This window comes from Xenopus laevis, chromosome 4L (genome assembly GCF_017654675.1).
Source record: "Xenopus laevis strain J_2021 chromosome 4L, Xenopus_laevis_v10.1, whole genome shotgun sequence".
Classification (NCBI taxonomy): Eukaryota; Metazoa; Chordata; class Amphibia; order Anura; family Pipidae; genus Xenopus; species Xenopus laevis.
The window spans coordinates 137,955,728-137,973,048 of record NC_054377.1 but is presented as its reverse complement, the minus strand read 5'-3'; the positions used below and the strand labels follow the sequence as shown (position 1 = coordinate 137,973,048).

Genomic DNA, 17,321 nt, shown 5'->3' with positions numbered 1-17,321 from the left:
TATTTTTTATTAAAGCATTCATAGCTCATTTAGAAATCTCAGCTGTCAATCAAATATTGTCCGCCCCACCTCTATGCCTAGGTATAGAGGTGGGGCAGACAATTACTTTCACTTTCCATTCAGCACTTCCTAGATATCACTGATCTTCCCACATTCCCCCAGTTCTCTTCACCATTTAATTGTGTAGCCAGGACATGGGGATGGACATCAGGTCCCCCATTCTGGTGCACAAACAAGATTCTGAGATGATACAAGACTTGTCTTAATAACACTGTCCACAAAATGGCTCCTGCCTGCCTGCTGTAATTATGAATTCCCAGACTGAAGGAAACAAGATTCAAACGATTTATACAGTGTAATTAAAGTTCATTTTGCTTGACTAATGTGATAAAATAGGATTTTGAATAATGTTTTTGGGTGACGGGTCCCCTTTAAAGGAGTTGTTAACTTTTAGTATGATATAGAGCAGGGGTCCCCAACCTTTTATATCTGCGAGCCACATTCAAATGTAAAAAGAGTTGGGGAGTAGTGATGGGCCCGTTTTTGACGCCAGCATCCATTTTTTCGGAAAAAAAATTTTTGCCGCAAATTTTCGCGGGCGTTTTGCGAATTTATTTGCTGGCTACGAATTGCGCAAATTCGCTGCGAATTTGCGCCTGGCGAATAAATTCGCCCATCACTATTGGGGAGCAACACAAGCATGATAAAAGTTCATTTGCGTGCCTATAAGGGCTGTGATTCGCTATTTGGTTGCCCCTATGTTGACTGACAGCCTACAGGAGGCTCTTTTTGGCAGTACATCTGGTTTTTATACAACCAAAACTTGACTCCAAACCTGGAATTCAAAGATAAGCACTTGCCTTGACGCCACTGGGAGCAACATCCAATGGGTTGGAGAGCCACTGGTTGGTGATTACTGATGTAGAGAGTAATACTCTGAGACACTTTGCAATTGGTCTTCATTTTTTATTATTTGTGTTTTTATTTTAAAATGATTTCAATTCAGCAACTCTCCAGCTTGCATTTACCTAATTGCTAGGGTTGAAATGACCTTAGCAATTAACACCTTAGACCACTCTACGTATACCCCTCTCCCAATTTTGGAGCCCAGTCATAAAGTAGGAAAAAAACCTTGTAGAGCACCCATCTGTTCACTAAAATCAGATGTCACCTACACCAGACTTATAAAAGAAAGGATCCTAATACAGCACAGGGAATATTAGGTAAGGTTGGACAACCCAGCAGATGCCCTGCTCACAGGTCTTATAATATGAAACTTTGCCCCCCCCCACAGTCTAAGTTCATGCAAACGCTCTGTATAATATTGCTGTATGTGAGTAAAACATGGCAGCAGTGAAGAGATATTAAAGAGATTTTAAGAATAGGCCATTCTATAACATGTAAAATGTCAACAAAAAAATCCCCTTTAACTCCTCAGTGAGGTGTGATTATCTTGTTTTATTAATGTGCCTCAGTTTTTATAACTTTAACATCAACCCTCTTTATTTCTCACAGAGATGCCTATATACTGGCTGCTATTAACAGCACTACGAGCTTCTTTGCTGGATTTGTGGTCTTCTCGGTTTTGGGATTCATGGCATCAGAGCAGGGTGTTCACATATCAAAGGTTGCAGAGTCTGGTAAGTCTACAAGGTTGTCCATCACGGGACTATGAATCAGGGCATCTCTGAACCCATGAGATAATTTTTTCTTTTGCTTGAACATCAAGTGGTTTTCTATGCAGGTTAACACTCGAGTAGTATTGTTAAACCTGGTGCCCTTTTTTTCCGCTTCCTTCAACTAAGCTATGTGTTCCAAACCCAATATTTCTGAAGTTATGCTTGAACATTATCTCCATAGGCCTGAGCTCTCGAAACCCCATTCATGTCAAATATCTAAACAAAGTTTATTTGACCCCTCACAGGCTGGCACAAATATATCATGTGTTAAATGTAATCTAGACCAGGTCAAGTATTTTCAGTTGTATTAGGACTGTCCTAAAATCCAGCAGTTTTGGGCTGCAGTAGTAGCCTACATGGACACTTCTTTGGGACTGCCAAATATCCAGATGCCAGAATTCTGCCTTTTGGGACACTTTAAAGATCTTACCCTATCCTCCTGTGATAGGCTTATTCCTGCAGCAACTATTGCCTTATGCCAAAAAAGCTTTTCTTACCCTGAATTTCTGGATTAATTTGATTGATGATACACTCTCACAGCAGAAGTTAGCCTATTTAGCCTGGGGATGCCCTGCCAAGTTTAGGAAAATATGGGATCTATGGCTACCTGACCCACAGATGGGCAGGGCAGCAACTTATTTTAAATGCTTGACACTACCAATGATGTTACTTTAAGTTGCCACACAGGGGTAAAACGAAAGCCCGTCACAAATTCCTCTTTTTTTCACTATTCACTCCACTTTAATTTCTTAATCTCCTAGTCCTTTCCTTTTTATTATCCAAACTCCAATAAAGTAAATCTTTAAAAAAAAAAAAAAAAACACCAAAACTGTAAATGACCCATAGCCCCATTTCTATCATTATATCTGTGACTGTTCCTGGAAAAATCTCATGTCCTACAAAGATACTTCTGGACTAGTGCATAGGCATTATTCTTAAGGAGTATAGACTTTTCATCTGTGATATCTTTCCCTCAGATTTCCATGCCAATATTTCTTTAGCCAATGTTCCTCCTGTCAAATATAAATCAACCACCACTGGTCTCAGAGCTCCCTTACTGGAGTCAATGTAGTACAAATATAAGGCAGCAGAACCCAAGCCTAATTGGATCTTTCCTTCTTCATTAAGTCAGGACATATACAAATGTAGAAGCCCCAGCCTATGATATATTTCATGCCCTTCAATTCCCCTTTAGTTTGATAGATACCGTCATTTGGCTATACATGTAAGGTTATTATATAAATGCCTGGAGGGAATCATTATGTAGCTGACAAAGAGATAGCAAAACCTTTGCAGAGGCAGAAATTATAGCAGCCAATATCATTGTGCTAAAGCCTTGTCCTCTTGATCCACCCCATGAGACACATATGCTGCAATTTCTTTTTTTTTTTAATTGGATGAAGGAGAATAAAAGGAGAATAAAAGTTCATAGTAGCTCAAATGTTACTGTAGGGACTAACAGCGTAGGGAGATTTGAAAATAGGTATTTTGAGCAAAAAAAGGTTGTGTTTATTTTATTATAGGGAACTAGTAAATAAAGTTGACTACATGTGTCCATAGATATTATTTGGTTTTTACACGTTTCCTTTTTCTTTCTAGGTCCTGGTCTGGCCTTCATTGCGTACCCGAAAGCTGTGACTTTAATGCCATTTGCACCAATCTGGGCTGCTCTGTTTTTCTTTATGCTCTTGATTTTAGGTCTTGACAGCCAGGTAATTCCTACCTAAATGTGATTAGCAATAATGTCACGACTGGGCTTGTTAGTTATTGCTATAGTATGTGGCCTATATTATACATATATATAAATATTATGGCCAAAAGGTGTAACTACTCCCCAAAATGCTGATTTGTGATTTGAATGTTTCCTGTGATTTGAATGCTTTTGTTTTTGATACACCCTAAAACAATGCCTAATTTTTATTTAATTAAATTAAGATTAAAATCTTATGTTTTTAAATAAAGTCACTTTGTCTACTTGTCCATCATCGGACTGGCCCTCCTAGGGCCAACCAGAGTACCTGACATCCAAGTCCCACTTTCAAATAAGAAAGGGCTGGTGGGGAACATCCTTGGCTGGTGCCTGCTATGGCCATGGCCCACCAGAAGATTTCTGCAGGCCAGCTCAACCCTGTGAGGGAACTTCATATACAATCAGTATAAGATTTGGTCTTCTAGGGTCCACCAGAGAACATAAAACACTGGGCCCACTATCGCTTAGCTAATTGCTCACTTAGCTATCAGCTATACAACGTAGATATGCCAACTGCCAAATGTTATAGGTCTATGTATGGGATCATGGCAGAAATAAGGATATACTGATGTGAATTATCTAAGGCTGATGCTCCCTGGGGCCTTGGCCCACTGGGAGATCCTCTGGTACTCTGGTAGGCCAGTCTGGCCCTATTTAATATAATATATTTCATTCTACATATTCTCAATAGAATTGTAGCCATTTGTACAGCAGAATATTAGGCATGATCAGTGGTCCTTACCTAAATTACCAAATATTTAAATCCTGGGAAGATGAGATAAAGTAAAGGGATATTATAATATCATGCTTTTGTTTATTCTCTTATCTCCCCCACTTTTCTTGTGTAAAAAATCATTAGGATGCTCTGTTGTGATAAGAGAACAAAGTGATTTCGGACCACTGACTCTAGAGTGACAGCACTGGAAGAAAGCAGGTAGGATAGTGTGTACCAGGAAAATCCAAAGCACAGAAGTGGCTAGAATTTTTGTCAACATTAATATTGAATATTTTTCAGTGCCACTCTCTTTCACTTAATCCTTTAAGCTCCTGCCCTTTGTGTGATGGTTCTAAATGCTGAGTGGGACGTGACCTTCACTTCCATCAGGAATTGTTGCCTCCACTCTGCCTTCCTCTTCTCTTGTGTGGGCCTCAGATACAGAAGAGGTTGGGTGCTTAAACCATCATGGGCCAGAGGTGGAGGTAACAAGAGAACCAAGTGGAAGCTCCTGTGTAATGGAGAGCAGGGTGTGGGCCAGAAAAATCAGGTGAACCAAGTACCTATAAGGAGATTCCCAGGACCTCTTCTGCTCAATAACTGATTCACCTTTCTTCTGTCTCTGAACAGTTTGTGGGGGTCGAGGGATTCTTAACCGGCATAATGGATTTATTTCCTCAACCTATTAATGGCTTTGTGCGCAGGGAGGTCACAGCTGCACTCTGCTGCCTTGTGTGCTTCATCATTGACCTTTCAATGGTTACAGAGGTGAGAAAATTGCACTGAATTGTAAAAGACTAGTTCCAGAATTTATAAGACACAGGTGTGCATCACAGAATTTCCGACAGACACTTGTATTTTTTCCAAAGACAGGAAAAAGTCTTATCAATTAGCGAACCATGCAACCCTTTGTAAAAAGACTCACAAACCCTTACAATTACCATATGCAGGACATCACTGCCTCCTAAAGACTCTTACTAGACCAGATTCAGAAATGGTAAAGCAATAAGGGTAAGGTTGGACTCCACAAGACACCAATAACCCTCCCTTCAGGTACAGGACTCACCAACACTATCCGCAAGTCATCCAAAAAACTGGAGTCTGAAAGATAGATCTTCCATACCTGTTGGAGCCATGTAATCACAGGAATAAGAAAATGATGTTGAGTGTTGAGATGTTATGTTAAAAGAGGATTTAGAAGAAGAGAGAGGAGTGAAGTTAGATAAAGAAGATTAGAAAAGGAGAAAAAAGAGAAAAATGGATAAGCAACATCAGAACCAAAATAGGGACAGATAATAAAAATCAGGAGACGAATGGAAAAATATGAAAAGGAAAAGGTAAAAGAAGAAAGGAGAAGATGTAGTGGAGAAGAGAGAGGATAAGAGGAGAAAATGATAGTTATGAGAGGCACAAACTTAAATATTCATGGAAAGCTAATACAGGTTTGCCCCTAGTTTGTTGCATAGTTGGAAACCTTCCATAGAAATGACATAATATCCTTTAATATGTTTAGTTAATGTGAGCATGTATTCTGTCCTTCTGGGTCCCACACCAACTCATCACCTATATCTCACTTGCAGGGTGGCATGTACGTCTTCCAGCTCTTTGACTATTACTCTGCAAGTGGCATCACTTTGTTGTGGCAGGCGTTCTGGGAGTGTGTGGTTGTCGCATGGGTCTATGGTAAGAGTTCCACCCATAGCACAAGTATTAATAAATGGAACATGTGTGTTGACAGATTCTTATACAGACAACGGCTACACAATGTAAATAGACCTAGCTGATACCCAAAGTAGTTTTCTGCTTGCTTATCCAGTCCTTGAATGTCCAGTACAGGATTTACATTTTAATACAAGATCTTGTCCTGACTGGCCTTCCAGCTGGATATTCACTGACATTGCTAGAAAAGTATATAGGCATTTAGTGGCAGTTAGGTATTTAGTAGGGATGCACCGAATCCAGGATTCGGTTCGGGATTTGGCCAGGATTCGGCCTTTTTCAGCAGGATTCGGATTCGGCCGAATCCTTCTGCCCAGCCGAACCGAATCCGAATCCGAATTTGCATATGCAAATTAGGGGCGGGAGGGAAATTGCATAACTTTTTGTCAGAAAACAAGGAAGTAAAAAATGTTTTCCCCTTACCACCCCTAATTTGCATATGCAAATTAGGGTTCGGATTCGGTTCGGTATTCGGCCAAATCTTTCACGAAGGATTCGGGGGTTCAGCCGAATCCAAAAAAGTGGATTCGGTGCATCCCTAGTATTTAGTGGCCTTTAGACTTGACCTTCTTTTCAACTGTTTTGGGTCCTCCAAGAGACGATATAGCTTTGTCTCACGTTTCAAACTGGTTTACAGTGCAGTCATTATAATTAAGTTTAATAATATTAATTGATTGATTGCTTTTCCAAAGTGCGGTTTCAGTGGAATATTTAGAAGGCAATGAGCATGCCATATAAATTATGCAGCTGTGGGAACATTGCGCCTGCCCATCTCTGGCTTTAGTCAATAAAGTTTGTGAAACGCTAATTATGCCGATTTACTATCTGGTTTGGTAAAGCCCTTGGAGATGTGCTTGATCTAAAGCAAGTAAGAACCTCACCACAGACAATGTCGTAGACAGCTGCTGTTATTAAATATGAATAACCATCTGTTCTACTGTTGATGTTGAGTGGTTCATAGAGGAAGCAATATTTGTGCCCATAACTTGTCCATAGTAGTTCATACAACATTTTTCAGGCACAATTTCAATCGACCAACAGATTTTTCTTATAGTTGTGTGTGAAATTCCCCTTTATATAGGAAATATAGGTGGACTTTTTTTTCATTTTAAGATGTGGGTTACAATAAACATTACTATGAATAAACATACACTATTACTAAATATAATTTCCATCCCTTTATACTAGGGATGCACCGAATCCACTTTTTTGGATTCGGCCGAAACCCCGAATCCTTCGTGAAAGATTTGGCCGAATACCGAACCGAATCCAAACCCTAATTTGCATATGCATATGCAAATTAGGGGTGGGAAGGGGGAAAACATTTTTAACTTCCTTGTTTTGTGACAAAAAGTCAAGCAATTTCCCTCCCACCCCTAGTTTGCATATGCAAATTAGGATACGGATTCGGTTTGGCCAGGCAGAAGGATTCGGCCGAATCCGAATCCTGCTGAAAAAGGCCGAATCCCGAACCGAATCCTGAATAGATGCAGTCCGTAAGCCAATTAGCATTGCTCATATTTAGTCACTCGTTCAACTGCTCACATCCCCCAAGGCTCATCTCACCATGATACGTCTTTGCTCGGCACCTCACTAGTTAAAGGAATTCTTATATCAGGGAGCAGAAGAACTGTTCCTTTTCCTCTCATTGATTCTAGACATTTACAAGGTTACATTACTCTCTCTATATGCACATACAGATTCATATACACATAGGGTGAGAACATACTGGGCCCTGATTGGTCCACCTTGTATAAATACTAATATGAATGTCAATATTATCTTTAGGGTCACAGGAAAGACCAAAAAATTAGCAAAAAGGAAAAAACACTAGGGGTTTCAATTTATGACAGTAAGTGCAATGAGCGCAATTCGCCAAGTTTGTTACCCCCCATTGCAGTTTTTCCTCCCATTATTCCAGTGTAACGGTGGCTGCAAGGTGCTCATGCATGCGGAAGTGCAGGGAGCAGCATAAGAAGTATATCAATGGAGTATATTTACACAATGGCTGCAGCAAAATGAGCTCAACTGCACTTACACTTCATAACTGAACCCTAGTGCACTGGAAAATGTTCTTATATATTTGCATGTACTGTAATGAATAGGGAGGACACGCCATTTTCTACATCTCTGCTTTATGTAGTAGCGGACACCCCCCATTCATTTCATTAACACGTTTGAGCGCCTGGCACAGGTTGTTGCTGGAGAACAGTCACTGGCATTACCAAGGGTTACACCAACCACAGTTTGTTTTAAAAACTATAAAGCCTGGCTGCAAAAGATCCCGGGTACTCATATACAAACTGCAACTCACTGGTCACCTCTGTCCCTGCAGGTGCTGACAGATTTATGGATGACATAGCCCGAATGATTGGGTACCGACCTCTCCCATACATGAAATGGTGCTGGTCTGTGATCACTCCCTTGGTCTGTGTGGTAAGTTACTTGAATTATTCACAATTATTCCACTTCTCATGGAAACTTTAATGTCATGGCTGGAGTTAGGGGACCTTAGCAGGTACATGTGGCCTTGGAAGGTGTACGAGGGACACCAGGGGGGACCCAGCAGGTACATGTAGGATACCTTGGGGGACCCTAGCAGGTACATGTAGGATACCTTGGGGGACCCTAGCAGGTGCATGTAGGTTACCTTGGGGGACCCTAGCAGGTGCATGTGGGGTATCAAGGGGTTCTTAGAAGGTGCATGTAGGATGCCAGCAGACCCTAGCAGGTACATATGGGATATCAAGGGGAACCCTAGCCGGTGTTTGCATGACAGTGTTTGCATGTCCTTTGGTTTTTCATGGGTTGACTTTTTGGAAATATTTAAGGAGACCTAAAGAGTCGAGTCTGATAGCGTAGTGGTGTTATGTATTCAGATCTATCTGAGGAGTTTCAGCCGGGCCCTTCTCTTTAGCTTCAAAAGGTGCATAAAAGTGGTGATCTTCTCCACTATTCATTACTTTTGTGACCTTTGTAGTTTGTAATGCTCTGAAATGCTTGCCATAGTTGACAACAAAATTCTTGCCCAACTTTTTAGAGTAGTCCTTTTTGGATTTCTTGATAGCTTTTTCAAGTATACCGTGCAATCTTATATTGGACTAGGTCCTCAGCTTTAACAGTTGGGCGGTTCTGAGAGTTTTTTGTGTACCTCATGGTTGAACTATGGTTTTTGGCTGGGATAGGACCTCATGTCTATGCAGGGAACACATATAGAGGTGCACCAGTTGATTCAACAGCTTACTGTACCTGCATAGCTATCTCAGGTGTAGAGGACATTTGGGGTTACTGAGAATATCACTGTACCTTGAGCAATCATTCTTAAGTACACATTTGGCAAGTCCCAAATGTCCTACTTCATCATCATCATTTATTTATATAGCGCTGTCAACTTGCAAAAGGTGCTAATTTTGCTCAAAAACATGTTGACACATATGAATGTAATAATGGATCCATGTATGTCGCCTGTTGTTCTCATTTTGCTATGTCTTGGTATGTTCCCAGGGCATCTTTGTGTTTCATGTGGTCAACTACAAGCCGCTGACATACAACAAAACTTATGTCTATCCCTGGTGGGGAGAGGCGATTGGCTGGAGTCTGGCTTTGGCTTCAATGCTCTGCATACCCCTAACTGTGGTTTGTAAGATGCTCTGTTCTAAGGGGTCTCTGCGTGAGGTGAGTCCATCAAGTTTCTGCTAATAGAACCCACAGTCCTCCTAATTCCATCAGCATCAGAATTATGTTTCTGTAGAACATGCTGTGTTTGTTTGTTTTGAATATCCTTTAACCTTGCACACAAACTTCAAGTTCAGGCATCCTCAGCTTATGATGGGGGCATTTTTTTAACTGACTGAAAATTGCAGGCCCCTCATTGGCTGGCAACAAATGTTGGGTATACTCATTGTACCCGTCTAGGCTGTGCCATTGAGCTCATACACACAACTTATGTTAGCAGCACCTACGACAAACATTACACAGAGAAGTTTGCAAGCAAAAAACATAATTCAGCACTTGCTGAGAGTTAATTTTTGGGTAGACAGCCTAGAATACATTAAATGTAAAGTTGGATAAATTGTTAGCTTAAACGTTGGCTGATTTAGGTTAGTGTGCTAGCGATCGATTGGCTTAGTATAATGAGCAACTCATTGACTGACTGAAGGTACTAGGCTAACCACTGGGTTCCTATGGAAAATGAGCAACCTACTGACTGATGAAGAATGCTGAGCAACCTATTAATTGGCTAAGGATGTTAAAGGAGAACTAAAGCCTAGCTAAAGAAGTAGGCTAGAAATGTTGTACATAATGGTTTGGGTTTCTGTACCAGCCCTAGAAAATTTCAGCCCTTTAGCATTAAAGATTTGTTTCTCCAAAGATGCCCCAGTAGCTTCCCATCTTCTTTTCTGCTGATTCACTGCACATGCTCTGTGCTGCTGTCACTTACTGAGCTTAGGGACCCACTCACAATGTACAGTACACATAGAATAGAAATGTCACAATATAAGGCTGATTAGTAATTAATACAGATAATTACTACATGGCAGCACAGAAACCAGTGCAATTAGCATCAGAATCAGCCCTGTAGCATCAGCTTATATCACAGACCAACCTCATTTTCTGCTGGATAATTAGTGACGAGCCCTAAGCTTAGCTTCTCAACAGCCAATCAGAGCCCACTGAGCATGTGAGTGTCACAGACACTTTCCAAGATGGTGACCCCCTGTGACAAATTTGAATTCCTGGATCATTGCTGCTATTGACAAGCTGAAACTTTAGGCTGGTGCAATACGTTCAGTATATTAAATATGCTATTTGTTTAACCATATTTATTTTTAGGGTTTAATTCTCCTTTAAGCAACACAGCTGCTAACAAAGCATTGCTTCCAGCTTGTTTTATACTCAATAGCTTACTAAGTATACTGGATGGCTAAGTTTGCCAAGCTTAAAGGGGTTGTTCACCTTTGAGTTAACTTTGAGTTAACTTTTAGTATAATGTAGAGAGTGATATTCTGAGGCAATTTGCAATCGGTTTTCATTTACTATATGTGGTTTTTGAGTTATTTGTCTTTTTATTCAACAGCTCTCCAGTTTCAGCAATCTGGTTGCTTGGGTCCAAATGACCCTAGCAACCATGCATTGATTTGAATAAAAGACTGGAATATGAATAGGAGAGGTCTGAATAGAAAGATGAGTCATAAAAAGAAGAAATAACAATAAATTTGTAGCCTTACAGTTGATACATTTCTTATCGCTGAGCAGAATCCCTGAGTTTCATTACAGGCAGCTGTTAGAATTGATACAATAGTTGCTAATATTCCCCAGACGCTGCTGAGAAATGGATCAACTAATGGAGCAAATTGTAAATTTTGTCAGAATCTGCACCTGGATCACTGAGCTGCCTGAAAGACACAAACATTCAACTTTAAACTTCAATCGGTAAAAGATAAAAAGATGGGAAGTAATTGAAAAAGGTCTTTATTTCTGGCGAACAATCTGAAAACAATTCTAATGAAAAAAACTGTTCGGAAGGTGAACAACCCCTTCAATGATTCTTTCTGTGCTACCGAGTGGCCGGCTAAAAGTGCTGGGTTAAAGGACCAGTAACATCAACATTTTTTTTAAAAAAAAATGTGTTAGTATACATCGAAAAAAACCCCCACCAAGACAAATATTATTTTTTAATTAATCCTGCTGAATTTACTTACATTTCTCTACCCTTGCTGATTTTTCTCTGATTTTTCTAGAGATGGCACCTACTGACGACACCCGTTTGGGGCCACCACCACCTGGAATATCTAACCCCCGAGGCTGAGACCAAATTGCTCCCACCAGAAACCATGGTCACCTCCAACAAAGAGAAATCCACCTTATTTGAGACAGTTATCTGAGTCTCATATGCAGTAGCTTTGTGTGAAACCTGCTTTAGTGTAACCCTTTGTGCCAATCTATTTCTCTTGTCTCTGTGCAGCTTTTTCAAAAATGGCAAAAGTAGCACAATGTAAAGGAAAGTCATGACTAGAGAATTTCCCTCGGAGGTTCTCAGACCATTTAAGTGCCATCATTTTAAAAACAAGCTATTGTGCTGGTGCTGCCATTGCTATTAAAAACAGAATCTACGTACATGATTATTTGCTGGCTTGAAAAAGAGGTGCATAAGTGTAACTCGTAACTTCTACATATTTGCATATGAGTATCAGCAGTCATACAGTATAGTTTGATTTGGCAGACACGTAGGGGCACATTCACTTAGTTCGAGTGAAGGAATAGAATAAAAAAAACTTTGGATTTCGAATGTTTTTTTAGCTACTTCGACCATCGAATTGGCTACTTCGACTACAACTTCGAATCGAATGATTCAAACTAAAAATCGTTCGAATATTCGACCATTCGATAGTCGAAGTACTGTCTCTTTAAAAAAAAACTTCGACCCCCTACTTCGCCACCTAAAACCTACCGAGGTGCAATGTTAGCCTATGGGGAAGGTCCCCATAGGCTTTCTAACAATTTTTTGGTCGAAGAAAAATCGTTCAATCGATGGATTAAAATCCTTCTAATCGGACGATTCCAAGTATTTAATCGTTCGATCGAACGATTTATCGTTCGATCGAACTATTTGCGGTAAATCCTTTGACTTCGATATTCGAAGTTGAAGGATTTACATTCGGCAGTCGATTGTCGAGGGTTAATTAACCCTCAATATTCGACAATATGTAAATCTGCCCCATTGTGTATAAATGTCCATAACACAACAACAACCTTGTGATCATAGCAGAGGGATGTCCTATTAAAATCGATGGCATAATTTCAGTTTAAGTAACAATATGAAAGATCTTACCCATATGTTTAAAGATACTTGGGCTCATTAGCGTAACTATAGTGCACTGGGTCCCCCTACAAAAAAATCTTCAGAGGGGTCCAGCGCAATCAGATTCCCATCCTCCTGCCCACTTCCTGTCCCGCCTCTGTCCTACCCATGCCCCGCCTCTGCCCACCCACTCCCTGGCCCGACTCCACCCACTCCCGCCTAACTTTCACCTCCTTCCACGCCGCAGGTAAGAGAGCGGCTGGGGAAGAGTTTTTTTTATTAGCTATAGAGGAAGTAGACCCCACAGCCCAGCCCCCCTGTTCCCCAGCGACTGCGGGGTCGGATTCCTCTATAGTTACGCCAGTGAACTTGGGCAGTAACACATAAGTGATTCTCTTTGTCCAACCAACTGCAGGAAGAAAGTTAAAATGTGATCGGTTGCCATGAGACACTGCACTAATGCAAATTAAATAAGCCCAGGTAACAACAGAAAAGCTGTGATCTGTGCAAAGGACAAAACTGCCCTGTCTGTTTCAAGAAAAAAAAAATATATTTAATGAACCCTAACATTTGTAATAATTAAAATTGAATTGATTAGTTAATTAACACATAGGGCAATGACTAAATGCCAGACTATTGTTTTAAAGAATTATATTGTTTCTAATATTGTTCTCTAGCTTGTACCATAAAGACCATAAGCTGCTACAAAATCATTCAGGAGGTAGAATTCCTATTTATCGTTCTTTTGTGTAGGGCTCAACATTGACCCTCTTGTGCCAAATACCACCGGGGGGCAAAAAGACCGATTGTTGATGTCATTTCCTGGAAGTATAGCTGTATGGCTATGGTTGTTTGGTAGTGGTAGATCTCCTCCTCCTTGATGTTCTCATTCAAGACCAAAAATGACTTCTAATTTTGATCTAAACTTGCTGGCTCATCCTCATCAGTATTATGTTCTGTGCTGTAGATACTTAGGTACTAACAATGGTGGCTGGCACAATATGATTAACATGCCTGCTGTTCACCAAATGGGCCATTCTGGAGAACGCTTTAATCTCACTATTATTAAAACTTGTCACCATATCATCATGAGATGTGAGTCCAGTCTTTACCAGCTCTAATGACGTCTATGTTTCTGGGTAATTATGACAATGTGTTCTACAAGCAGTTCTTGGGTCGAGGGAGGCAACACCATTAAATAATGTGTTATACCAAAGACTCATTAAACTCAGGAGAATTCCATTATCATCTTATTTCCCTCATCATTTATCTTCCACATAAGTTACTATAAATACAATATTATAAGCTGAACCTTAAAAAACATCATTCAACTTCTGCCCTTTCAGAATTTGATGTCTTATGCCAAAGGTTTGAACCACTCAGGAGATGTTTTTGGTCCTTCTGGTTTCAAGCTCTTATTTGCCATTCAGCATCTTAACTTGTAACAAGGTTACAGATAGCATAAACAATTGTTATATCAATCCCCCAAGGGTATCTAGGTGCTTACCCCAAATTTAACTTGAGGTATATCCAGAAAAGCATATAAATATGAATTTCTTGATTTGGCTGAAACAGGTACAAGTAATATAAGTAGCACATTAGGCCATGGATGTGGGTGTGGGTGGTTCTCAATATGATCCAATTATTCTTTGAGGAGGGGTTGAATGATCTCGACTGCCTACTTTGACCAGCAACTTGGGTGGTCACTTCAGACACATATCAGTAAGCTTGGTGACTAGGTGGCCATTATTTTCATGTACCACATGTGTCTTCTCCGCTGTAATTAATTTTGCCTCTCATAGGGTAGCTAGGCCACAGTTTGTGGACCTATATCATTCTCTCTTTCTATATAGTTCTCTATAGCTTTTTATTCTCCACATACATAAAATGTGACTGCAATCTTCAATGCTGGGGTAGAAACACCTCAAATAAATGCTTAGTCTGATAGTGTCAATGCTAATGTAATGGAGGGCAACCAGAGCTGCTATTCATCCTTTTTTTTTATAGCCTTCAAAGGGTGCACACTAACATTTGAGAAAAACAAAAAAAAAGTCACCTTCCAGTGATGGCCTTTAGGATTCAGATTTGGCTTATCTAAGAATTCTGGAATTGGTGCATCTCTATTCAAAACCACCAAAAAGGTAGTAGACATGTTACTCTTAGGGAAAGAGTCTTCTCAGGGGAAGGTACAGTCCAAGATAATAGTAAACTCGTGATGATTGTAGATGGATTGCCCAGAAAAAAAGATTTAATACCCGATTTTGTACTCATCTAGTGCCAAAAACAACAATATATTCATAAATTGCCACTAATTATGGGCAACAAAAAGCTATTAGCAAAATGAATAGTCCTTTCCAGTAACCATTTGTGATGTTCTGCTTCTAATCTCATGGGGTTTTGGTAAAATTAAGGGAAAATCTCACATCAGTGACTCACTAGACTATGTGCACAAGCACAGTTCTGGCACCCCTAGGGTAATGGCAGGGGTAGCTTCAACCTGAAGGTTACTTAGGAGGAGAATTGGGGAGAATGGCCATTTGGTTTCCTAGATAAACCTGAAAGTCCAGCTTGAGGAAGAGTAAGGGTCAAATTTGGGGTACATTTGTATTTAGTCACTAAAGGAATTTTGAAATAATGGCTCAATGACTCATGCACCAATATTTTCCTATACTTGAATCCATGTTATAAGCTGAGACAGCCCTGATCAAAGGCTAGACCTACAATGAGGGTCCTGGCCAAAGGTTGTACCTTCAAGTTGGGCTTGGACTGAAAAAGTTTGACTGACACTTTTCTAGGGCAAGTCTCAATGGATTCCAGGTTGAGTTGAGCCAATTCATTTTCTTGGGTGAATTCAGTTGCTACAAGTGAGTGTGAGAATTTGGGTGAATGTGTCACCACTTGGTGACCTTTTACTATTCTGCATCTAAATATTTACGGAGGAGAGGTCAACATCTCATCTTTCATTGCTGGGGCATTAATACAAAACTTTAAACGTTTACCCTATATAAACAATATTAATTGATCAGATGACAGAATGCTAGCTCCTGGTTTTCCCTTTCAGTCAAACACATGCAGTGCCAATACCTAGCAGCCCATGTTGGCACATGCTGGGGAACCCCTTTATCTTCATCAGAAAACATTGCGATGAAGGTGTGCACTTTTTCTACAGGGCCTGACTATTTACCCATCATTCTCTCTGAATCTGTCACATGGTATAATTTAATTAGTGAAGGCAAAAAGAAAAAGCTCTTGTTCCGTGTTCCACCCTCTTATCCATCGTTGTCTTTGTATATTCCCCATTGTATAATTGGCCCAGTGAAGATAAAACAAATACCCAATTATATACCCTCTGTATGAACGTGTCACATATGTAAGTGAAACATCTCATATAAAGTAAACTACAGGTATGGGACCTGTTATCCAGAATGCTTGGGACCTGGGGTTTTTGGATCTTTACTAGAAAATCATGTTAACATTAAATAAACCCAATAGGCTGGTTTTGCCTCCAATAAGGATTAATTATATCTTAGTTGGGATCAAGTACAAGCGACTGTTTTATTATTATAGATAAAGAAATCCGTTTTTAAAATTTGAATTATTTGGATAAAATGGAGTCTATGGGAGACGCCTTTCTTTAAGTCATTGCTTTCTGGATAATGGATCCCATACCTGTCATTATTTTTGTATAAAACTAAATATATATGAGATAATACTAATATATACAGTATATATGGTTTCATTCAGACTATGTAGGTCCCCGAAATGAGCCACAATGCACTGGGACTGCATCTCATGGTAATATGGCGACACTACTGGATGGCGGACGCCATCTTTCTTTGGATTTGCAGGGATGGTTTCATAGCAGGAATTGGAGCTGAAGTGACCCTATATTTGTGCTGTCTGATATCCGTAGTGAGCTATTTGTCATTTATCTGTGTCTTGTGCTAAAGTGAATCTCTTACCCTCCGCAGAGTTTTATCTTTGAGTTAAACTTATAGAGAGAGAGAGAACTTTACTCTTTATTTTTGAACAGAATAGAAGAGTATTTTTGTAGGTAGAGATTTACAGATGTGCGATCTATACCTTAGACCGGCAGGGCCGGAGTTTAAAAAGAAAAACAAGGGGAGACCCTGGCAATGCAGGTTGGATGGGGCCCTCTGATCTTTTTGGGAGTAGAATATAATTAAACACAGCTTGGCTGTAGTTATAGTGCAGATTTCCCTGCCTTAGATATTTATTCACCGCTGATACTGCTCTGTGTTCTCCCAATAAACTGCTCTCAGGCCCTGCACCCTCTAATGCCCAGGGCTGTGCCAGCCTATCTAGGTATATTGTGCCAGGCACCTCTCTCTTTTTATCTCTACTCACTGGAACTGTAAATGTAACCGTAACATGATGTGTTGTTTGTGAATTCTGCTGTCTTGGCTTTTCTTGTCAATTCTTTCTTGTATTTCACGACACAAAGAATATTCAGCCATGAAAGGGTTATGGACCAAGTGACAGACCCAATATTCCTCCTTCTGAATCAGATTGCTCAGGATCAGAGAGACACAAAGCGTAATGATATGAGATTTCATCTGACGAAGGCAACTAAAGTCTAAAATAGAATAAGGCTAGAAATGCTGTATTTTGTATACTAAATATAAACATGAACTT

The 17,321-nt window shown here is 40.0% G+C and overlaps 1 protein-coding gene across 1 annotated transcript in view; it reads left to right on the top strand.

Annotated features, from left to right (window-relative positions):
* Positions 1–11,980, top strand: part of slc6a8l.L (solute carrier family 6 (neurotransmitter transporter), member 8 like L homeolog) — a 64,615-nt gene extending 52,635 nt beyond the window's left edge. The window contains exons 8-14 of the mRNA XM_018259105.2: positions 1,516–1,640; positions 3,279–3,391; positions 4,775–4,912; positions 5,725–5,827; positions 8,199–8,299; positions 9,368–9,538; positions 11,605–11,980. Coding sequence (XP_018114594.1) covers positions 1,516–1,640; positions 3,279–3,391; positions 4,775–4,912; positions 5,725–5,827; positions 8,199–8,299; positions 9,368–9,538; positions 11,605–11,748 — 895 coding nt within the window. The 3' untranslated portion in view covers positions 11,749–11,980. The remainder of the gene's footprint in view (positions 1–1,515; positions 1,641–3,278; positions 3,392–4,774; positions 4,913–5,724; positions 5,828–8,198; positions 8,300–9,367; positions 9,539–11,604) is intronic.
* The last annotated feature ends 5,341 nt before the right edge of the window (positions 11,981–17,321 follow it).